The sequence below is a fragment of the Mesocricetus auratus genome, unplaced genomic scaffold, assembly GCF_017639785.1.
Source record: "Mesocricetus auratus isolate SY011 unplaced genomic scaffold, BCM_Maur_2.0 Super-Scaffold_6723, whole genome shotgun sequence".
Classification (NCBI taxonomy): domain Eukaryota; kingdom Metazoa; phylum Chordata; class Mammalia; order Rodentia; family Cricetidae; genus Mesocricetus; species Mesocricetus auratus.
The window spans coordinates 9547827-9572388 of NW_024429183.1; the positions used below are offsets into that span (position 1 = coordinate 9547827).

The 24562-nt window shown below is 42.1% G+C and overlaps 1 protein-coding gene across 2 annotated transcripts in view; it reads right to left on the bottom strand.

Annotated features, from left to right (window-relative positions):
- The window catches only part of Vat1l (vesicle amine transport 1 like), a 176353-nt gene that overhangs the window by 75484 nt on the left and 76307 nt on the right, over positions 1–24562 (bottom strand). For both annotated transcript variants that reach the window (XM_005073060.3, XM_040736498.1), the window contains exons 5-7: positions 19203–19306; positions 17224–17279; positions 12625–12819 (exon numbers count right to left, since the gene is read on the bottom strand). In XM_005073060.3, the coding sequence (XP_005073117.1) occupies positions 12625–12819; positions 17224–17279; positions 19203–19306 (355 nt within the window). The remainder of the gene's footprint in view (positions 1–12624; positions 12820–17223; positions 17280–19202; positions 19307–24562) is intronic.

A 24562-nucleotide genomic window follows, 5' to 3' on the forward strand; every position in this document is an offset into this window, starting at 1 on the left:
GGGTTCAGAGAGACCAAGAAAATTTTCTTTTAATCCCGGTGGGTTTTATATTCTATAAATGGAGTTACCTAGCTGGTCTGAGAAGCAATTTTGTGTAAGCCCTTACCAAATGGGAGGAGAGAAATCATTACAGTTCACCCTCGAAGGTTCTCAAGCAATAAGCATGCTGTACTCCCTTCAAGCCCAGAAGAGCTGCGTGGGCTTGATAAATTGCTGCATTTGGCCCAACTGCAGTTCTAAACAGATGTCTGTAAATATTGTAGAAAAGAACCCTCAGAAACTTGGTGGGTGTCGTTGATGAGTGGCTGTGGAGGCTTTGTTGGCAAACAGGCAGCTGCCGTCTGTCTCCCTTCTGTGGAGGACCAGCCTGTTACACTGATTACAGTTCCTTTGTTTGGCTGTTGACTGGATTATCTACTATAGCTTCTGTTGCTCTGGCTTCTCCTGCCTCCTCCTCCTCTTCCCTTTTCTCCTCTCCCCTCCCCTGCTCCTGGGACAGAGTATCATGTACTCCAGGTTGGCTTCAAACTCAATATATAGACCAAGATGACCTTGAACATCTAATTTTCCTGCTTCTGCCTCCTGAGTGCTGGATTTATAGGCATCATTCCTGGTAAATGTGGTACTTTGTGTAGTAAATGCTGAGCAACTGAGTCACAGTCCCAGCCCCACAGCTTCTTTTAAGACTGTGACCCTCTACTAGGAACGGTTTTTCCATCATCCTTGTTCCCACTCAGTGGCCCAGGGGACATGTGACAATAACTAGAGACATTTTTCTTTTATTGCTGCTGCAGGCAATTCAATGAGTAGATTCAACATTGCACAGGGCAGGTGCCCTACTCGCAATAAAGAATTATCCAGATCAAAACATAAATCAGGCCCTGAGTGAAAAAACCATGACTTCTTCCTTTCTGCTTAGAAACCCTGTTTTAAAAAAAAAATAATTTTTTAAAATTTGAAATTGATTTTTTTTTACATTTTATTTGATAAATGAACCTTTTCTCTCACTCTCTGTCCGTAGGTATGTGTGTATGTATGTATAGATGCACAGATTAGAGGACATCTTGTGGGAGTTGGTTTGCTCCTTTCTGCTTGTGGTGGCAAATACCTTTACCCACTGAGACAACTTGATGGTTGCAGGAAAATATCTTTGAAAAAGTATAGCTTGTTTACTTCTTCACCTACACATCAATTTGCTCAGCAAATATGTATTATTAAACATAGAAAGTGTCCACCTCCTCAGGGTTCTGTGCAGTGCTGGGTTCATTGACTCACCCATACAATACGCTGCCTACGGGGCATCCACTGTGCCAGCCACTAGAAGCCTATGTGCAGGATCTTCCTCACATAGGGGTTACCTTTTAGTAGACGCAAGGCAAATGTCAATGCACAAGCTGACCGATCATTGGTTAATACAACAGAGTCCTCCAAACAGCAGGAAAGGAGTCAGTGTCCTGGGTAGAGGTGACTTCCATGGAGGGCAGGGGCAGAGAAGGCCTCTCTGCATAGGTCACAGAAGTAGTCATGAATAATGAGGAGGGTGTATAGTTAATTCAGAGGAGGCAACTGCTTCAGAGAATCAAGGTGGGGAGGATGTGGGTGGTTTAAAGACCAGAAAACTGGAAGTTGCTGAAGTGTGTCTGGGGAGAGGGTGGGTGGATGCATGGAGCATGAGGTACGGTTGGAAGCACAGTGGATCAGGACTCGACTAATCTCAAGAAGGCAAAGATTTAGGCTGGGTTCCAGCTCTCTCTCTCTCTCTCTCTCTCTCTCTCTCTCTCTCTCTCTCTCTCTCTCTCTCTCTCTCTCTCTGTGTGTGTGTGTGTGTGTGTGTGTGTGTGTGTGTGTGTGTGTGTGTGTGTGTGTGTGTGTGAGAACACTCAGGAGAGAATGGTGGGAGGAAGGATGTGTTGGTTACTGTGCTATTACTGTGAAGATGACCAAGGCAACTCTTATGAAAGAAAACATTTAACTAGGGCTTGGTTACATTTTCAGAGGTTTAGTCCATTATCATCACAGCAGGGAGCATATCAGCATGCAGACAAGTGTTGGAGAGATAGCTGAGAACTTCCTTAGGCAGAAAGATAGATAGATAGATAGATAGATAGATAGATAGATAGATAGATAGATAGATAGACAGACAGACAGACAGACAGACAGAGCGATTGTAGGACAGGTATGGGATTTTGAAACCCCAAAGCCCACTCGTGGCGACACGTTTCTTCCAAGTAGGCCACACCTCCTAATTCTTTTAATCTTTCCAAATAGGGCCACTCCCTGATGACTAAGCATTCAAGTATGTGAGCCTGTGGAGACCATTCTTATTCATACCACTATGGAGAAGCCTGTACAGCTCAGACACACAGAACAGGGTGTGGGGATGGGAGGAAACCTGGAGATTCAAGGACAAGTCCCACATCTAGGTTCCACATCTCGTGGTTCAGCCACGAGAGCTGCCAGCCATGGCTTTCCTGCTGCTAGACTAAAGGTTGGTGCTAGACCGTTTCCCAGCAACCTGGGTGGGCTCAGTCTTCCATCAAGTCCTGATGCTACTCTAGCAGTCCCCTAAACAGGGGCAGGGATGGCAGGTCCAGTTGCCTTTTCTTTTTTTTTTATTATCATTTTTTATTTTAATTTTAAATAGCTTGTTTTACATGTCAATCCCAGTTCCCTCTCCCTCCCCTCCTCCCGCACTCCCCTTCCCCCCCACCCTCCCAACCTATTGCCAAATCCTTCCACATAGGGGATATCTGGAGTCTGTCACTTTACTCTGGGTAGGGTCCAGGCACTCCCCTAAGAGTCCAGGCTGAGAGAGCATCCCTCTTTGTGCTATAGGCACACAATGACTGTTTGTATATCAGGGATAGACACTGATCCACAGCTCAGGGCCCCATAGGTTGCCCAGGCCTTCTCGCTGACACTCACATTTGGGGGATACAGATCAGTCCCATGCTGGCCTCCCCACTGTCGGTCTGGGGTCCAAGAGCTCTCCCCTGTTCAGATCAGCTGTCTCTGCTGGTTTTGCCAGCCCATTCTTTGCCAATTTGCTCATCACTCCTCTCTCTCTGTCACTGGGTTCCTTGGGTTCAGTTCAGTGATTAATTGTGTGTTTGCCTCTGCTTCCATCAGTCACAGGATGAAGGCTCCCGGATGGTTATAGACATCAAGTTCATTATCAGGAATGGGCACTCGAGGTGGTCTCTCCACTATTGCTTAGCTTGCCAATTGGTGTTATCCCTTTAGATCACTCGAGGTCACTCTGGTGCCTGATCTGTCTTCTATCCTATGATTCCCTCTTCCCCCTATTCTACCCCCACCCACTCAACTTCCTGATCCCCCATGACCAACTCTCTTCCTTTTCACCCCTTCTCTTCTTCCCAGCTCCCACTCCCCCCCACTCCTCGCCTTGTTCCCCATCCATTCAGAGGATCTTGTCTCAATCCTCTTCTGTTGGGTACTATGCATATATGCATAACTTTTAGGTTCTTTCCTGTTTCCCAGACTCTCTATCAGTGGAAGTGCAGACTGGCACTATCCTGATCCATGTCTAACATCCATATATTAGTGAGTACATACCATGTTTGTCTTTTTGCGACTGGGTTACCTCACTCAGGATGGTTTCTTCCAGTGCTATCCATTTACCTGCGAATTTCAAGATTCCATTGTTTTTTTCTGCTGAGTAATACTCCATTGTGTAAATGTACCACATTTTCTCTATCCACTCTTCAGTTGAGGGGCATCTAGGTTGCTTCCAGGTTCTGGCTATTACAAATAATGCTGCTATGAACATAGTGGAGCAGATGCCCTTGTTGTATGAATTTGCCTCATATGGATATATGCCTAAGAGTGGAATTGCTGGGTCTAGTGGTATATTAATTCCCATTTTCCTGAGGAATCTCCATACTGATTTCCAAAGAGGCTGTATGAGTCAGCACTCCCACCAGCAGTGGAGCAGTGTTCCCCTCTCTCCTCATCCTCTCCAGCATAAATTGTCTTCGGTGTTTTTGATTTTAGCCATTCTGTCAGGAGTAAGATGGTATCTCAGAGTTGTTTTGATTTGCATTTCCCTGATGGCTAAGGATGTTGAGCACTTTCTTAAGTGTCTCTTGGCCATTTTAGCCTCCTCTATTGAGAATTCTCTATTTAGTTCTGTACCCCACCTTTTAATTGGATCCTTTGGTTGTTTCTTGAGTTCTTTGTAAATTTTGGAGATTAGCCCTCTGTCAGATGTAGGGTTAGTGAATATCTTTTCCAATTCTGTGGCCTGCCTTTTTGTCTTTTTGACTGTGTCCTTTGCCTTACAGAAGCTTTTTAGTTTCAGAATGTCCCATTTTTTAATTGTCGATCTCAGTGCCTGTGCCACTGGTGTTATGTTTAGGAAGTGGTCTCCTGTACCAACTCGTTGAAGAGTATCTCCCACTTTCTCTTCTAAAAGTTTCAGTGTGGCTGGATTTATGTTGAGATCTTTGATCCATTTGGACTTAAGTTTTGTACAAGGCCATAAACCTGGATCTACCTGCAGTCTTCTGCATACCAGTACCCAGTTATGCCAGCACCATTTGTTGAAGATGCTTTCTATTTTCCATTGTACAGTTTTAGCTTCTTTGTCAAAAATCAAGTGTTCATAGGTGTGGGGGTTAAAATTAGGGCTTTTGATTCGGTTCCATTGGTCTACCTGCCTATTTTTGTGCCAATACCAAGCTGTTTTCAGGACTATAGCTCTATAATAGAGCTTGAAGTCAGGTATGGTGATGCCTCCTGAAGTTCCTTTATTGTATAGGGTTGTTTTGGCTATCCTGGGCCTTTTGTTTTTCCATATAAAGTTGATTAATGTTCTTTCCAGGTCCTTGAAGAATTGTGATGGAATTTTGATAGGGGTAGACTGCTTTTGGCAAGATTGCCATTTTTATTATGTTGATCCTACCAATCCAAGAGCATGGGAGACCTTTCCATTTTCTGGTATCTTCTTTGATTTCTTTCTTTAAGGACACAAAGTTCTTGATATACAGGTCTTTCACTTCCTTGGTTAACATTATCCCCAGATATTTGATGCTGTTTTTGGCTATTGTAAAGGGTGATGTTTCTGATTTCTTTCTCAGTCACTTCATCATCTGTATATAATAGGGCCACTGATTTTTTTGAGTTTACCTTGTATCCTGCCACATTGCTGAAGGTGTTTATCAGCTCTAGGAGTATCCTTGCGGAGTTTTTTGGGTCACTTATGTAAACTATCATATCATCTGCAAATAGTGAAAGTTTGACTTCTTCTTTTCCTATTTGTATCCCCTTTATCTCCTTTTGTTGTCTTATTGCTGTAGCTAGAACTTCAAGTACAATATTGAAGAGATATGGAGAGAGTGGACAGCCTTGTCTTGTTCCTGATTTTAGAGGAATTGCTTTGAGTTTCTCTCCATTTAGTTTGATGTTAGCTGTTGGTTTACTGTATATTGCTTTTATTATATTCAGATACGTTCCTGTTATCCCTGATCTCCCTAGGACCTTTATCATGAAGGGGTGCTGGATATTGTCAAAGGCTTTTTCAGCATCTAGTGAGATGATCATGTGGTTTTTTTTTCGCAGTTTGTTAACATGATGGATTACATTGATAGATTTTCTAATGTTGAACCATCCCTGCATTCCTGGGATAAAGCCTACTTGGTCATGGTGGATGATTTTTCTGATGTGTTCTTGAATCCGGTTTGCGAGTATTTTATTGAGTATTTTTGCATCGATGTTCATGAGGGAAATTGATCTATAGTTCTCTTTCTTAGTTGTGTCTTTGTGTGGCTTGGGTATCAAGGTAATTGTAGCCTCGTAGAAAGAGTTTGGCAGTGAGCCTCCTGCTTCTATTGTGTGGAATACTTTGAGGAGTATTGGAATTAGCTCTTCTTTGAATTTCTGGTAGAATTCTGCACTGAAGCCATCTGGGCCTGGGCTTTTTTTGTTTGGGAGACTTTTGATGACTGCTTCTATTTCATTAGGGGTTATAGGTCTGTTTAGATTGTTTATCTGTTCTTGATTTAGTTTTGGCAAGTGATATCTATCCAGGAAATTGTCCATTTCCTTTAAATTTTCAAATTTTGTGGAGTACAGATTTTCAAAGTATGCCCTGATGATTCTCTGGATTTCCTCAGAGTCCGTTTTTATGTCCCCTTTTTCATCCCTGATTTTGTTAATTAGCATGCTCTCTCTCTGTCTTTTGGTTAGTTTGGACAGAGGTTTATCTATTTTGTTGATTTTCTCAAAGAACCAACTCTTTGTTTCATTGATTCTTCTCAGTGTTTTCCTGGTTTCTACTTGATTGATTTCAGTCCTCAATTTGATTATTTCCTGGCGTCTGCTCCTCCTGGGGGAGTTTGCTTCTTTTTGTTCTAGAACATTCAGCTTTGCTATTAATTCTTTAGTATGACTGTTCTCCAGTTTTTTCATGTGGGCACTTAGTGCTATGAACTTCCCCAGTAGCACTGCTTTCAAAGTGTCCCATAGGTTTGGGTATGTTGTGTCTTCATTCTCATTGAAATCGAGGAAGTCTTTAATTTCTTTTTTTATTTCTTCTTTGACCCAGGGATGGTGCAGTTGAGCATTATTCAATTTCCATGAGTTTGTAGGTTTTCTGCAATTTGTGTTGTTGTTGAATTCTAATTTTAAAGCATGGTGGTCAGATAAGATGCATGGAGTTATTCCAATTTTTTTGTAGCTGCTGAGTTTTGATATGTTGCCAAGTATGTGGTCGATTTTAGAGAAGGTTCCATGTGGTGCCGAGAAGAAGGTATATCCCTTTGTATTTGGGTGAAATGTTCTATAGATGTCTGTTAAACCCAGTTGGGTCATAACTTCTATTAGTTCTTTTGTTTCTTTGTTAAGTTTCTGTCTGGGGGTCCTGTCTAGCGGTGAGAGCGGAGAGTTGAAGTCTCCTACTATTAGTGTGTGAGATTTTATGTGCATTTTGAGCTTTAGTAATGTTTATTCACGAATGTAAGTGCTTTTGTATTTGGGGCGTAGATGTTTAAAATTGAGACTTCGTCTTGATGTATTTTTCCTTTGATGACTATGAAGTGTTCTTCTTCATCTCTTTTGATTGATTTTAATTTGAAGTCTAATTTGTTAGATATTAGGATTGCTACACCCGCTTGTTTCTTGGGACCGTTTGATTGGAAGATCTTTTCCCAACCCTTTACTCTGAGATAACATCTGTCTTTGATGTTGAGATGTGTTTCTTGTATGCAGCAGAAGGAAGGGTTCTGTCTTCGTATCCATTCTGCTAGTCTGTGTCTTTTTATAGGCAAGTTGAGGTCGTTGACATTGAGGGATATTAATGACCATTGATTGGTGATCCTTGTTTGTGCTTGATTTATTGTTAGTGAAGTTATTTTGTGTAGTTTCTCCTCCCTTTTTCATTTGGTGTTTTGTAAAGTGTGATTATATATTGCCTGTGTCTTTGTGAATGTAGTTATCTTCCTTGGCTCTAGGTTTTCCTTCTAGCATTTTCTGTAGAGCTGGATTCATGGATACGTATTGTTTAAATCTGGCTTTGTCATGGAATATTTTGTTTTCTCCATCTATGGTAATTGAGAGCTTTGCTGGATATAGTAGTCTGGGCTGGCATCCTTGTTCCCTTAGCATTTGTAGGACATCTGTCCAGGATCTTCTGGCTTTCATCGTTTCCATTGAGAAGTCAGGTGTAATTCAGATAGGTCTGCCTTTGTATGTTACTTGGCCTTTTTCTTTAGCTGCTCTTAATATTTTCTCTTTACTCTGTAGGTTTGATGTTTTGATTATTATATGGCGAGGTGACTTCTTTTTCTGGTCCAGCCTATTTGGTGTTCTGTAAGATTCTTGTATTTTCATAGGCATATCTTTCTTTAGGTTAGGGAAGTTTTCTTCTATGATTTTGTTGAATATGTTTTCTGTACCTTTAAGTTGAATTTCTTCACCTTCTTCTATACCTATTATTCTCAGGTTTGGCTTCTTCACGGTGTCCCATATTTCCTGGATATTTTGTGTTAAAGATTTGTTGGTTTTGAGATTTTCTTTGGTTGATGACTCTATATCCTCTAATGAGTCTTCAACACCTGAGATTCTCTCTTCTATCTCTTGTATTCTATTGGTGATACTTGCATCTGTAGTTCCTGATCGTTTACCCAGCTTTTCTATTTCCAGCATCCCTTCATTCTGTGTTTTCTTTATCGTTTCTATTTCAGCTTTCAATCTTTCAACTGTTTGAGTTGTTTCCTTAATTTTTTTGGTTGTTTTTTCTTGGTGCTCTTTAGATTCTTTGAGAGATTTATTTCTTGACTTTTTCCCCCAATTTCATGGATTTGTTTGTTTTTTCTTCTATTTCTTTAAGGGATTTCCTCCCTTAAGGGTCTCCATCATCTTCATGAAATAATTTTTAAGGTCTGTCTCCTCTTCTTCGTCTATGTATTGCTTTTCGGGTCTTGCTGGTGTTGGATCCCTAGATTCTGGTGGGGTCATGTTGGTGTTTCTATTGCTGAGTGAGCTCTTATTCTGTCTTCTTCCCATCTCTTCTTCCAGTGGGTGCTGGTGGGGTCTTTCTGTCTCCACTGGTCTCCTTCCTTCCTGAAGCTGAAGCTGGGGCTGCTGACACGGAGTTTGGGGCATGTAAAGGCTGATGTCTTTCCTGAAGCTGGACTCGCTGGGGTTGGGGTCTTGGAAGGGCTGATGTCTTTCCTGTGTGGGTGGGTCTTCTGGATGCCTGGAGCGGCCCAGGAAGATCCAGGGGATGGGTGTTGGGCGGGCGGTCTCCACCGGAGACCCAATCTCACCTGAAGCTGGACTCGCTGAGGTCGGGGTCTTGGAAGGGCTGATGTCTTTCCTGTGTGGGTGGGTCTTCTGGACGCCAGGAGCGGCTGGAAGATCAACGGGATGGGTATTGGGCAGGCGGTCCCCGCCGGAGACCCAATCTCACCTGAAGCTGGACTCGCTGGGGTTGGGGACTTGGAAGGGCTGATGTCTTTCCTGTGTGGGTGGGTCTTTTGGATCCCAGTTGCCTTTTCTTAGACCCTACCATGGAAGCACAGCTGCTCCCTAGGAGGCTTGCTGGCTGGCATCAGTCTGTCTTTACCATTCTGGTCTCATTGAGCTCTTCTGGATTTCATAGTTGTTCAGTACTCTGACTAATAACTCCAGTTCCCCCTGTGTAGATCGCACTCTGTGGACCAGGAAGCAGCCCCTCCTGATCTTGACCCTCTAGCAGACCCTCTCAGTACTGGGAGTAAAGTCAAGTTTCTGTCCTGCCCATCCTTGATGCCCTGTCCAGGCTTTCTTTGAACCATCCCTTCTTGGCTCAGAATAGTTCACCTGTAAACCCTCTGAGATGTTCTGTTATCATTTCTTTGTTTTGGGGGTATATATCTCTCTCTCTCTCTTTCTCTCTTTCTCTTTTGCAGGGAAGTGGATTTATTTACAATCTGGCCAAGCCACTGGCAAAAATAACCTGATTTTTTTCCAGTGTCTGTGACAGTCTTACAATTTATACAAATCCATGAGACAAAAAACCCCAGAAGATACAGATTTAGCAGTGAGACAGGTTAATTGGTCCTTTCCTGACAGAGGAGGACTGAGTCCCAGGCTGCCTGTATTGTTTCCAGTCTCAGCGGCCTTTGGGGGCATCTCTTGGTCTGAAATTATTTTGCTTATGGATTTCATCTCCTTCAAGTACCTTTTCAAAGTATGCTGCTCCAAGAGAGACCCCCTTTCCCTTGAGTCACTCTACAGTGGGTATTTTCATTGGGTATAGCATTGTCTCAAAGAGTGAAAAAATAACTCTTAATCCATAAAGCACAAATACGCATACTTAACATATATACATATACATAAATACACATGCCTATGCATGCGTGCACACACATACATCATTAAATTTTCTTGGAAGGGGAAAAGGTCTGAAAAGGCTTCTTAGAGAGGCAATGATGAAGAGTTTGGAAAACATTTCTATGTGGGAACTAAGTGCCTCCCTCCCCCAATTTCCTCCTACTACCATTTGAATCTGCAGTGTTCCCCATAGGTTTGTATTTCAGATGTTTATTCCCAAGCCAGTAATGCAATTTTAGGAGGCTAGGTCCATCTGGTAGTTATAGTCCACTAGAGATGAATCCTGGCTCTGGCACTGCTCTCTGCTTCCTTGTCATCTCTGATATGATTAGTCAATCCCACATTCTTCCACCACCATGATCTGAGATGCTCTTCCATGCCTTCCCCTCTGCAAAAGATGGAAAGCTTCTGAAGTGGTGACCCTAAGTGATACTTTCATCCCAGGTTCTCAGATAGTATGGACATGGTGATGAAAACCTAGCTAACACATGCCCTCCTAGGAGCTTATCGCAAGCAGCAAGTTTTCTGTGTGATTTTGCCTAATTTAGAATTTTCTGTTCCTTCAACTCCTTGGATATAAACTGTGTAAACCCCAGGGATACTATCCATCTATTCTTCACTGTATCTTCAGCATCTCCCCTGAACTGAGCACACAATCATTACTCAGTAGAGTGTTCAGAGACTCCATTACTACTGTGAGCAAGGAACAGAATCAAATTCTAGGAAAACTCTTGGGGCCATCTGGACCTCCTCTCAGATCTTAACTCTCACAAGCTACCAGATTTTCTGGGTCCCTTTGGGCACTGAGATTAACCTAAGTCTTCTATGCGCCACATGGGTGGGAGTTTGTCCTGATTATTCCTGTTTTTCTCTAGCATGCCACTATGAATACCATACAGATATCTGATTCATTAAATTGAAAAGATTTTCAATAAAATGATGACAAGAGGCTAACCATCTTGGCAATTACACAGGACAAAGAACACATTATTGTCTGATTTACTTTAGCAATAAATTGAATTACAATGAGCATCTGCAATTGAAAAAGGATGGGAAGGAAGGAAGCCGGAATGTTAACCGCATTATCCTTCTCTGGAATGTGGGTGTACAGTTTGTTTTCTACTTATGCTGGGTTGATTTAGGAATGCCCTGTACTGAATATTGATTTCAGTTATCAAAACAAACCAGGACTTTGGGTGGCTGTTCTTTTGTTGTTGTTGTTAAGGTTGTCCACGATACTTCAATATTAGACTAACATATACGGGTATAGTTCAAGTTCACTGATATAGGACCAGTTAATATGAAGGTGTGATTATGCTTCACCCAATTCCATCACACACATACTTCTGATTCACACAAAGTGTTTGCAACTTAGGTTGCAATAGTTTCTGTGACTCCCCAAAGTTTAAAAGCACTTATTCCAGGACCAAGGAGATGGCTCAGTAGGTTACATGCTTGCGGTGCAAGCGTAAGGATATGAGTTAGGAGCCACAGCATCCATATAAAAGTTGAGTATGATGGTGTCCATCTGTAACCCCAGTACTGAAGTTGGGAGAGGGGAGAAAGGCAGAGCTGGGGAGCACACTGGCCAGCAGTCTCGCCTAAATGCCATTCTCCAAGTTCAGTAGGTGACTATCTCAAAATACAAAGTAGAGTGTGATAGAGGAAAACAATTCTGATGTCTGGCCATCACACATACATGTAAGGATGAGTGTGTCGCACATGTGTAAACACACTCACATATACCCCTCATGCACAAATACACATATATCCATCAATTATTTCTTCCATAAGACACCTCATCAATGAAAATAATGCAAAACAAATAGGCAACACAACCCATGCCAACTTAAGCATTTTCCCAGGCCTCATCAGTGAGAGAGAGCTGAAATATCACCCCAAACCCAGGCTATATGCTTCCTTGCTTTCTTTATTCTCACAAGGAGTTGTCATGACTGACTTCCTATATACTCCACCTTTCTCTTGTCCTGAAGGACTTCTAGACTCTTTGAAGACTGCCTTCTCCCTTGAGTGCCATATGAACCAATGCAACAAGTTCCTAATTTAGCATCCTTGAAGGTTATTTTATTTACACTTCAAGAATGCATTCAAACACTAGAACTTTTGGCAGATCTGTCATCATCAGCAACAACACAGCAGCAACAAAAGTCCTAAGTCAGTTCAACACCAGACCCAACACAATTACAGCGTCCACCATGACAGCTGACAATATCTCAAAGGAACATAAACGATCCAGTATTTGCAAACAAATCATTTCCATCTTTGAGCTACCTTGATCTTGATCTCTTATGTATCCATACAGTGACAATATTCATGACATTCTAACAATGTGCACACCCTTATGTAATCAAGGTAATTTGGATTTATCCATCCAAATTTGATGTCTTACCCAAGAATAAAGGGTTTATATTCAAATGGTTTGAAAGCCTCTTGGGAGCTTGAAGTGGTCTTTACGCCTAAGGCACCATGACTCAAATATACCAAACCTGTGAGCCACACGTGGCCAAGGATAGCTATGAATGTGGTCCAATGAAAACAATGAACGTACACAAATACTATGAGTTTTTTTTGGTGATTTTCTTCTTATTGCTCAACTATGTATTTCTTGAGTGTGAACCTGGTAGGTGATAATATGGCATTTTGATGTCAGAAGCTTGGGTTCACTACTTTAGGACTTTTGCTTAGAACAAACTGGAGAAAATGGTTTTGCAAAAGATTGTCATGGATGCTCGAAGTCCTAAAAATAAATCAAGAAGGTTGCTCGCTTACCTCCTCCAGGGCCCATAAAGAATCCACCACAGGCTTGATCTTCTTCTGGTTGTACAGCCCGATGAGCTTCTCCACCACTCCCCGGATGAGGCCTGAGCGGCCCTGTTTGAAGAGCAGGTTGAGGAGTGAGAATCCTGCGATGACTTTGTTTTCTTCATATAGCTTGATGGGGTTCACTTTCTCCACCTGCCACCACTGCAATTAGAGAAGATTCTAGGTTACGAAGTCTGAAGACTGGGTTACAATGGGCAGCATTGACTATGTCATGGGCTATCATCTACTCCAAGGAAGCCAGGTTTGAAGCTGGGTGGATTCTGGTGGACGAGCAAGCAGTCTTGGTGATTTATCTTTTAAGCATCTATCTCTGGAACCATAGCAGTTGGTGCAGAGGATATACTAGACAGCAATGCTGTGAGAGGGCGCTAGCTTGGGAAGAGAGAGAAAGAAGACTGGGCATTCCTTATTCCAAAATCTCCACTCTAAAAATGCTTCAAAAGCCGTATCTGTTTGATTGCTAACATAATACCACAAAGGGACACTAAAAATACTGTCTACCCTGGGAATGTAGCTCAGTTGGGACACTGTTTGCCTGGTACATACAAAACTCTGGGTTCAAATTCTAGAAAAACAGAGTAAGCATTGTGAGGATGGATACTTGTAATCCCAGAATTTTGGAAGCAGAGGCAGGAGGATCAGAAATCCAAGTCACCTTTAGCTAAATAGTAAGTTTCAGAATAGTCTAGGCTATAACAGAACCTGTCTTAATACGCGCGCGCGCACGCGCGCGCACACACACACACACACACACACACACACACACACACACACACCAAAACCTATATCTTATGACTTACCTGTAAATATTCCAAAATCTGGAAAAAAAAGTCTTCCCTCCCCCCCAATCAATCAAATTCAGAAGCTCTTCTCACCCCATTCATTTGGATTAGGTTTCGCAGTCTATTCAAGGCCACAAATTATTAAAATGGTAAGTGTGTGATTAGGGTCAAAGAATCTGGAGTAGATCCTAGTTGTCTACCTCACTCTCCATTATTCTTTGCACTTCACTCTTCTCAGCTGACTTGAACGAGAGGGTACATGACATAGGGAAGTTTACAGAGAAACAAAGTATTGAGGACATGGTAGAGGTGACCACCACGAATGCAAGAATATCTTTTAAATTGAGTCGGGGAGGGATAATGACAAGGCTACTGGAAAGGTAGACAGGAAGGGTAAGTTAAGAAGAAAGCACAGCACAGATTGATAAATCTAAGGACTGTGTAAATGGCTCTTGTGTGGGTTCAGCCTTTGATATGTGACAAGGGTTTTATGGTCAAATGTACTGCTCTTCTTGAGCTGTCTCATCCCTGGCTCTGCTAAATGTGATTCGGTGAAGAGTTCCATGCATGTGGCTGTGGGTGTAGCTCAGTTTGTAGACTGTCTGCCTAACATGCATGAACCCTAGTTTTGTACTCCAGCACCACATAAAACTAGATGTGGTAGCACCTACCTAACGTCTTCCTGTTTGTTTGCAAACTGTCTTCCCTTACTCTTGCTCTCCTAGCATGTGCATCCCCAAAATAAAAATTCAAAACCTTGGGCCCCAGAATTAAGCTTGCTACCTACACATCTGTAGGACCTAGTGAATGTTTGTGTAATGCACGCCAGCTGATGCCACAGCCAATGCACAGCTGTGACAAATAGCTCTAGAGATGGCTCAGAGGGGAGAGGTGCTTGCCATAAGGACTGACAACATGAATTTGATCCTTGGAACCTACATGGTGAAGGTAGAGAACTGACTTCTGTAAGTTGTCTTCTGACCTCTTCATGCATGCCATGCCAGATGTACACCCATACACACACGCACATATGCATGCACAATATAAACACGTATAATTAAAACCTTCTTTTAAATTTCTAGCGTGGAGTGTCACTTGCTAGTTGTGTTACTAGGCAACTCACCTAAACTCTCTGTGTTCAGTTTCCTTACCATAACTTGGTCATAGAAAGTAAATGTGCTCATATAAGATCTATGCTTTTGCAGTAGTATGACTATATCACATATTCCATATGTATAAATAAATTTAATTGTCCTTTTAATCTGAAAGCCATGTTTTAGATTTACTGAGCAAGAGCTTGGAATTTGGCTGCTCCCTAAGTGTTAACTTCATCTGTAAGAATCACCCTTGTAATGGCCCGAGACCGAATGGCAAGTCTGACAAAGTATAAAGAATTCACTCTGCTGAAATCTTGAGATGGAACATAATTAAGATAGCAGAGTGAGAACTCTCTATATGATTCTAAATGTGACCTTCTTGATTGCATAGGATTTTTTTTTCCTGGAGAAAAGCCATCAATGCACTTCTCAGAAAACCTTTTCTTCAATTTACTTCTAACCAATCAGCCTGCGTCGACCTGGGCCTCTGGGCTTTTATTCATGTCCTTCAGCTCCAGAGCATAAAGGTACTCATCTGAGGAAGAGGAAACCGAGTCTCCATCCTAGCTGTGCTGTTATAAATAGCTTCCCTAGCATGGTCACACTGTAATTATTTCATTAGTACTGTGTGTTGGTATTGGGCATTAAGGGTGAGAAAAGGGGAAACATTTCTTACAGTTGTATGCAATTTGGGACCAGCACGATTCCTCAGAGCAGTCTTTCAGCGTCATGCAAATTGTATCCACAGCAACAACACAGCTGTGAGTGGTACACAACCTGTCTCCAGGGACAGGCAGTAGATAGCATCCTTCAGGAGGCTCTATCCTTGTTCCTACAGGCACTAAAGTTCAAATGATTCCTGACCTTCACTTTTATTAAAGTCCCATGTACAAACAATGCAAAAAAGAGTCCTTTAAATTCTGATCTCACGTACAGAAGGAATACTGTCATTCCCCAATTCAGCAGATGTTTGAGGGTAAAATTTGGGCAGTCAGTAGAAATATTCCTGGCATGTTTAATACTGATTGTCAACTTGACAGCTTCCAAAATTGCCTTGGAGTCAAATCTCTGGGTAAGTTTGTGGGGGAATTTCTAGACTGGGCTAACTAAGATGAGAAAACCCTTACAAAATGTGACCAACTCAACTCCATTGTGATATATGGAAAGTGAATTCTAATGTCCATTCCCTGGCTCTGTCAACACCCTATCCACCATGCCTCTACCTCATGCTGCCTCCTTCCAGAATCTCTTTGAGGTTGGACAGGCATTCTTTATTAGTGGGTATATCTCCTTAATAGAATGTAGGAGCCACGAGGGTCCCGAACACTTCTGTCCCATCCACTATGATGCCTTGATATCTCGGAATTCTACACACATTAGAGGCTTAGGAAATGCCTGTGTAGTGATGCTCATTGCTATTAAATATGCTCCTCTGCAAAAAACAGCTACCATTTTCATCAGGTTTGCTGACATTCCCTCAGAGGAGAGAGTAGAGAGGATCATTGGATCATCACTTGAAATTGCACATTACACGCCATTTGTAATGCGATTTTGTCCTAATTGCATGTGGTCTAGTCATCTCAGATGGTAACAGACAAACATGATCTTGGGAAGGTTAAAGGAAGGAGCACCATTTAGGTGGCTATGGGGAAGCCATCCTCTAGATGATTATGAACTTCCCAGTGCAGCTGCTTTAGGGTCACCTACACTCCTAACATTAACTACTCACCCACGCCCCATTTGTAAGGACAATAATAATAATCTTAGTGGTTCCTCTGGGTGAACTCTAGTGGAATCACTCTTTGGTTTGTTGTCAGAACCTTATGTGGAGGTGTCATTTACATCTCCCCAGGGAAGAGATTCTTGCAACACTCATCTGGTAAATCGGCTGCACCAGAGACTGGGAGCATGAGGACAGAAGATGAACACTTGTGAGAAATAGCAGTCCTTTGCTCTAGTGGGCGGGGTAACAAAAGCACAACCCCAAATCAGTTTAATTCTAACACCAATAGATAGCTCTGTGCAGGTGCAGCGAGGAAGAGTGCCCCTCAATGTCAGACAAAGTCATCACACACTCAGAAATTATTCAAATTAGGAGTTTCCCATTCCCATCTCCATCAGGGTAGGATGGGGACACAGAAATCTACTGTGCCCCCAGAAACCTGGCCAGAAAATGGTCAAAATAAAAGGTTGTCTACTATATGGAACAATGACAGTGCAGTAACTCTAAGTTCACTTGTAACAGATAGTTGAACCAATCTCTACTGAAATAAAAAAGAAGCTTTTCAAAATTTAGTGACACTACCAACTCCTCAAGTCCTCATCCTGTCTGTATGCAGTTAGCAGGGAATGGATATGGAATTTATTATAAATGCACAATGTAGATGACAGGCTAGCAATTGACCAATTGACCAGGTCTTTTTGTTTTTCTTTTTTTGTTTCTGCTTTTCCTGAGACAGGGTTTCTCTGTGTAGCCATGGCTGTCATAGAACTTACTCTGCAGATCAGGTTGACCTCAAACTCAGAGGATCCACCTGCCTCTGCCACCCAAGTGCTAGGATTAAAGATATGTGCTACCACTGCCTGGTGACCAAGGTTTTAAGATGGAGCTTACAACATGCAAATGAATGTTAACCACCAGCTCACAGACAGGCACAGATACTTACTGACTTTGCAAAACTAAAGAAACTCTTGGTCTCTCCAGTTACCATGTTGGATGAACCTGCAAACAAAAGATTCCCAAGTCAAGTAATTGTTAATTAAAATCAAGATATCTTCTTATGGAAGAAGAGTGGCAGGTGTTTCATTTGTATACAAGTGGCAACAGCTTATAAAAGCATGCTTCAGTCTTGGAAAAAGTAGACGTGTTGGGGTGGGGCACAAAATGGAACATTTGGCTAGGTGTCATCAACTCTTCGAGGATGGGAGATTTCTCATGGTGGTTATTTCATTCCTTTGGAAAACCAGGCATGTAGCAAAAGGTGATTCATTAGTTCAATGTTTTAATAATATGAAACATTTTTGTTCTGTTTATTGAAAATAAGTAGTGAACTTCTGTAGGAAGGCAGTACATAGACCCAAATTTGATTTCCTAGCAAGTGAGGGGCTTAGGACTCTGACATGGGCTGGGTACTGAAGGGTAGGAGGAAAACTTGGATGGATATAAAAAAAATGAGATACAGGAAATATGGAAGAGATAATAGTAATTTCATAGGTTCAAGGAATGTGTGACTATTTGTCAGTTCCAAAAGGTTCTAGGCAGAGAGTCTAAGAAACAAAACAAAACCTAAATTTTTAGATAAAAGAATACTGGAAATCGTGTGATGACAACTGGGCCAAGTGACACTCAGATACAAGATAGAGGGAAAGATAAGTTAAGATGCTCAGAGGGAAATGACCCCTTTGTAGGGTTCCCAGTGGGGATGGGGTGGGGAGAAGAAATTCTTGACAATAGAGAGAACATCCTGGTGCACTGGCCTCTCTCAACAGACTTTCCCCATTTGGAAGCATAATTTTTCTTAGAGAACAGTCGTTTACTTGAAAAAAATTCAATATTTTAGAATTAACCATTTGGTCTGGCAAAACTCTTTCCCAATCAGTTAACCATTCCTTTATCTTTGATGGGGTGATGAGTCCCAGGGATCGTAGTGTCAGGCTTCCATTAAATAGTAACCAAGTAATCAATGTAATGACTCAGATAATTGCGAGATAATCAAGTTGAAGTTCACCCAAATGACATGATGGAATTGAGGTAAAAATATAACTCCTGGCTAATGAGAAGGAAGGATGAATAGATTGTCCATCTGCCTTCTGTTAGTCACATCCGATGTTCTTATAATGGTATTGACCCTTGTAGGTTTTTCCATCAATAATATTAATCAATTATTTACTTCTTGGGAAATAAATGGTCAGAATAGAAATGACCAGAACATGTCAGCAAAAGAGTGTTGCTCATCTGTTGGTGAGCTCAATTCTTTTGTAATAATGATCTGATGATAGGATATTTATAACCCTCAAATATCTCTTTTATAAAGAGAATTTCTTCTTTTTTCCTTCTAAAATTCTCAAATTTAAGGTTCAATAACTGTTGCAAGAACAGGAAACAGGTTTTAGGAATCTCAAACATCAGATACTCTAATATTCTGATTTGGAAGATGGACTTTGGCTTTCTATACACCTTTTAGAATTTGTGGAGACCAATGTTTAAATTAATATGTGTGTGTGTGTGTGTGTGTGTGTGAAGACAAGAAGGTCAGGCACTAAAGTTTCATTTTGATGGAAAGAAAATTTGCTTCTAATAACATTACTGTACACTCAAGAACATAGTAAATATGGCCAGGCATGATGGTCACACTTGTAACCTTATCACTGAAGAGACTGAGGCAGTGGTATTGTTAGTACAAGGCCAGCCAGGATTATTCAAACAAAACAAAACATTTAAAAATGGCAGTATAGGGGATAGGGCAGTAGGTAAGTAAGTTAGTTTTATAATTTATGACAACAGTATCAATATAATAAATATACTTTAAAAACACACTCAAAAGTTTGTCTTTTACCTAGTATATTAACACCTTTCACCTTGAAGGTAAGCATAGTGGGGTGCTTTCTGATGCTTTTCATCTTAGCCCATTGTGCATGCACTCACCATATAAAATGTAGGTCCCCAGAGGCTTGAGGAGACTGAGCCCCTTGCCGGTGTTTTCCCCACACAGGCAGTCCAAAACAATGTCCACACCTTCAGCAGAGATCCTGCATAGAAAGAGACCAGGCAAAATGGTGTAACTTGTCAGGGACCAAACTCTTGAGTCTTTCCTCCCCATGTCACATCCTCTGGTGGTCTGGAATACAAAGAGTGAGTACTCTAGGACCATCTGTCTAACTAGTATCATCCCTGCCTTCCTGAAGATACCTTCAATAAGTCCTCTGTAAGATGAAAATACCTCAAGTTAAATTTTTGTTAAATTCAGCTAATCTCTCAGTCAACAATTATTTTTAAAGGAATATGGCTGACAAGTAGGGTGCTATCCAAGGTACTGAAATGAGACAGAAAACCAACATAATCCCTGACTTTATGGGACTGCTGGTCCAGCCAGGAGGTTTTCATATAGCTGTTCATAACCTTTCACTTAGGTTACCCACCAGCTTCCCCTTCCATACACACCCCATACCTACTTAAGTTTTTCACCTCTAGGATTCTCCCTCTCTGTTTTCATGTCACTTATATTCTGCTATCCCTTCTCCTTTAAGCCACCATTCAAATGGCTCCTTTCTAATTTACTGTTAGTTCAAGTTAAAGGTTTGATGCTAGGGTCCACACATGGAAGGACATGGTAGTCATTTTTCTGTGCCTGTGTTACCTCACTTAGTCTGTTTTATTTCTAGTTTCAGCCATTTACCTATTCATTTCATAACTCCCTTTTCAAAAACCAGATAGAGATAACATAAAAGAAAATCATGAACTGGCAAGATCCTCTGAACAGATGGGGAAGACGGCGAGGGGTGGGGGGGAGTGGGAGCTGGGAAGAAGGGGGGAGGGGAAGAGAGAGTAGGTCATGGGGGAACAGGAAGGTTGACTGGGGGGGTAGAATAGGGGGAAGAGGGAATCATAGGTTAGAAGACAGATCAGGCACCAGTGTGACCTCTAGTGATCTAAAGGGATGACACCAATTGGCAAGCTAAGCAATAGTGGAGAGACCACCTCGAATGCCCATTCCTGATAATGAACTTGATGTCTATAACCATCCGGGAGCCTTCCTCCAGTGACTGATGTAAGCAGAGGCAAACACCCACAGTTACACACTGAACTGAACCCAAGGAACCCAGTGACAGAGATAGAGGAGCGATGAGCAAATTGGCAAAGAATGGGCTGGCAAAACCAGCAGAGACAGCTGATCTGAACAGGGGAGAGCTCTTGGACCCCAGACCGACAGCTGGGAGGCCAGCATGGGACTGATCCGGACCACCGAATGTGAGTGTCAGTGAGGAGGCCTGGGCAACCTATGGGGCCCTGAGCAGTGGATCAGTGTTTATCCCTGGAATGCAAACAGACATCGTGTGTCCATAGCACAAAGAGGGATGCTCTCTCAGCCTGGACTCTTAGGGGAGTGCCTGGACCCTACCCTGGGTGAAATGACAGACTCTAGATATTCCCTATGTGGAAGGAATTGGGAATAGGGTGGGAGGCTGGGGGGTATGGGAGGTGCGGGAGGAGGGGAGGGAGAGGGAACTGGGATTGACATGTAAAACAAGCTATTTAGAATTAAATAAAAAAAAGAAAATCATGAACTAATCTTCCCAAAGAACATGGCTACAGATTTCACAATAAAATACTTATAAACCAGTCCACAAACACATCAAAGAGATCATGCATCATGACCAAGTTGGCTTTATCCCAGAAATGCAAGAACACACACAAATAAATAATTGTAACTCATCCCAGAAATAACCCCAAGGATCATATCAGTAGATGTAGAAAATACCTTTGGTAAACTCCAACTTAAAAATTCTAGAAAATAGGGATGACAGAAATATAACTTAATATAATAAAGGTGATCTATGACAATTCTATTGCCAGTATCATGATAAATGGAGAAAAAACTCAAAACATTCTAAGATTAAGACTAAGTTAAGAGTGTATACAGTTCACACTCTATTTTAGTATGTTGAAGATGTAACTAGAGCAATATGACAAGAGAAAAAAATAAGAAAGGAAGAAGTCAAAGTATCCTTACTTGCAGATGGTATGATTTTATACATAGGAAATCCCAAAGGCTCCACCAGAAAACTCTTAGCCCTTAGAAACACTTTCAGCAAAGTGACAGGGCACAAAGTCAACATCTAAAATCAGTGGCCTTTCTATACATTGATGAAGATAATGAAAAGGAAATTAGGTAAACAATCTCATTCAAAACAGCCTCCAAAATAACTTGCAGCAAATGTAGCCAAGTAAATGAAGGGCCTCCACAATTAAAAGTTTAAAATACCAAGGAAAGAAATGGAGAAGACAAAAGAAGATGGAGAGGCTATCCACACTCATGGATCAGAAACAGAGAGAGTTTAGCATGATACTGGCAACCTACAAATTCAGTGCAATCCCAATCAACATCTCAATGAAATTTCTAAAAGAAACAACAACAACAAAAACAGTCTTAAAACTTGGGAGCATGAGGGTAGGGGAGAGGGAGTTAGAAGAAAGAGAAGGAGAGAAGAGGAGGGGGTAGGAGGACATGAGAGAGCAGGAAGATCGAGTCAGGGGAAGAACAGAGGAGAGCAAGAAAAGAGATCCCATGATAGTTGAGCCCTTATAGGTTTAAAGAGAAATCTAGCACTAAGGTAATGTCCGTAGATCTACAAGGTTGACCCCAACTAACAATCTAAGCAATAGTAGAGAGGATACCTTAAATGCCATTCTCCAATAATGAGATTGATTACTACCTTATATACTATCCTAGAGCCTTCATCCAGTAGCTGATGGAAGCAGAAGCAGACATCCACAGCTAAACACTGAGCTGAACTCTAGAATCCAGTTGCAGAGAGGGAGGAGTGATGAGCAAAGGTGTCAAGACCAGGCTGTTTCTGTGGGTTTCACAGAAACAGCTGACCTGAACAAGGGGTTGCTCATGGACCCCAGACTGATAGCTGAGAAACCAGCATAGAACTGTTCCAGACCACCTGAATGAGGATGCCAGTTTAGCAGCCTGGGCAATCTATGGAGCCTCTGGTAGTGGATCAGTATTTATCCCTAGTGCACGAATGGATTTTGGGAGCCCACTTCACATAGAGGGAGACTCTCTCAGCTTAGACACATGGGGAGGGTCTAGGCCCTGCTCCAAATGATATGACAGACTTTGAAGATCCTCCATGGAAGGCCTCACCCTCCTTGAGGAGCAGAAAGGGAATAGGATAGGGAGTCAGTGGGGAACAGGGGAGGAGGGGAGGGAGAGGGAACTGGGATTGACATGTAAAAGAAACTTGTTTCTAATTTAAATTAAAAATAGGGAAAAACTTATATGGAAGCAAAAAGACCCCTGGACAGCTGTAGTATCCATCAGCAAAAGAGAACTATGAGGGAGGCAGTACCACACCTGGTTTCATGTTATATCACTGTAGTAATAAAAACAGCTCTGTACTGGTACAAACACAGACACATAGATCGTATGTTCCTCAGTCCAGCCGTCAAGTCAAGACATAGTCAGGATGGATTGGCTGCTAGCAGCCATGAGAGTGGAGGCTGGATGCCCTTAACCATTCTAAGAGTGTGATTTACTCATGAGCATTTATTATGCCCCAGACTGAGGAATGTCAAGTCAGTCCCAAATGTGCCTCATGCCACCCCTGTGACTCCAGAGTCATTGTTATTCTTACTTGATGAAGGAGGAAATTGGGGGTTAGTCAGATCAAGGGACATCCCAGGGACCCTTCAGAGAGCAGGAGGGATGACTATAGTTAGATCTGCCATATCCAAAGCCAGTTGGGGCTTCCAGAGGCAGAGAAAGTTTTTCAGAATAAGCTGTGGCCATCTCCAGGGTGACCACCATTTCCCCTCTCGTCTTCCTTCAGGGACTGAGCTAAGTCAAGACCTAATCCACTGACCTCCATGCTGGAAGAGATCATAGGCACCTGTGTGTTCAGGGACCTGTTTCTCCCCATAGTTCCCTCTGGGCTCCTTTGTAGCTAAACCACACAAGACAAGACAGGGCTTGTACCTTAGGAGTCAAAGAAGCCACATATTTCCCTCTGGTTGCCACTGCATCTTTTTGAAAGTCAAGATTTATGTGGGGGCTCGGGGAAGGACAGAAACTCAGTAGTGGCAGATGACATCTCTGGGGTCTAGGATGTTGGTACTTGGTCATTTCTGCTCAACTGTTTAAGCAGGTGTGCAGTAGAACCCCATCCTCTGGGGATGACGTAGCTGTTGCCATATTGAATTCAGAGCAGGAATCCATAAAAGATTGGGCTCACTAACCTTCCCTCACAGAAGGAAGAATATTGGTCAGCCCCTTGCCTGAGATTCTAGCTGCTCCCTTCCTTCTGAGACATTGTCTTTGGGATGCTACAGTATTTAGGAAACTGGATATTGACTGGGATGGGAACTCCAGAGTTCCAAATTTTGTGTGTTGTCATGTATGGTGGGGTGGGCTTTTTTGATGATATGGATGTTTGAATAAAATACCATGTTTTGGAAATAATGGCTTACCAAAGTGTCTGTAAGTAAACCCCCTCCTTCTCCCCCCAAATAAATTCTTGGTTTATCAACTAGATATAGGTAGGATTTGTTCCTTTAGTCTTTCACCTATCTTGGTGAATGAGTATTCCTGTATATTGCTCTTCTTGAGGGTAGAGGCACTCCTCCAGGGAAGAGTTTCAAAATTAAAGACTGTTATCATTTCACCCCATCATTGGGGTAAAACAAATGAATACTGTTGAATGGAATCCATCCAAATGAAACTGGGCTCAGTTCTAGTGAAAACATTCCAGGTCCAGATCTATAGATGTGACTCAACCGGCATAACATGGTCTAGCACGCACAAAGCCTTGTCTTTGATCCCTATCACTTGTTTTTACAAAAAAAAAAATTCAGAAGCATTTGTAGGAAGGGCTTGGCCATTGTCATGCTCCTTAGCTGTCCTTCTCATGACATCATCAGGACCACCAGCAGCAAAGACAGTTCTGAGAAGCCCAATGCCCATCCTCATCTCCAATATCCCCATTTCTAGGGGAGTCACACTGTCTGTGTATACACAATTATACAGCAGTACAGAGATGGGCCAAGGGCAAGGATGTGGCTTCCCTATTTTCTGTTGCTGTCACAAGTCTCCATGAATTTAAGATACCAGTAATCCTAGCTCAGGGACTCTGGGACAACTCAACAGCAAGAAAGCTTAGAATTGCTGACCCAAACCTCACAGTTCATTCTTCTTTTGTCCCCCGATCCCTCGATATTGAATGCTGTCTCTTTGCTTTCTACCAATAAGTATGAGGGAAGAATTTCTCTGGGTGGGACGA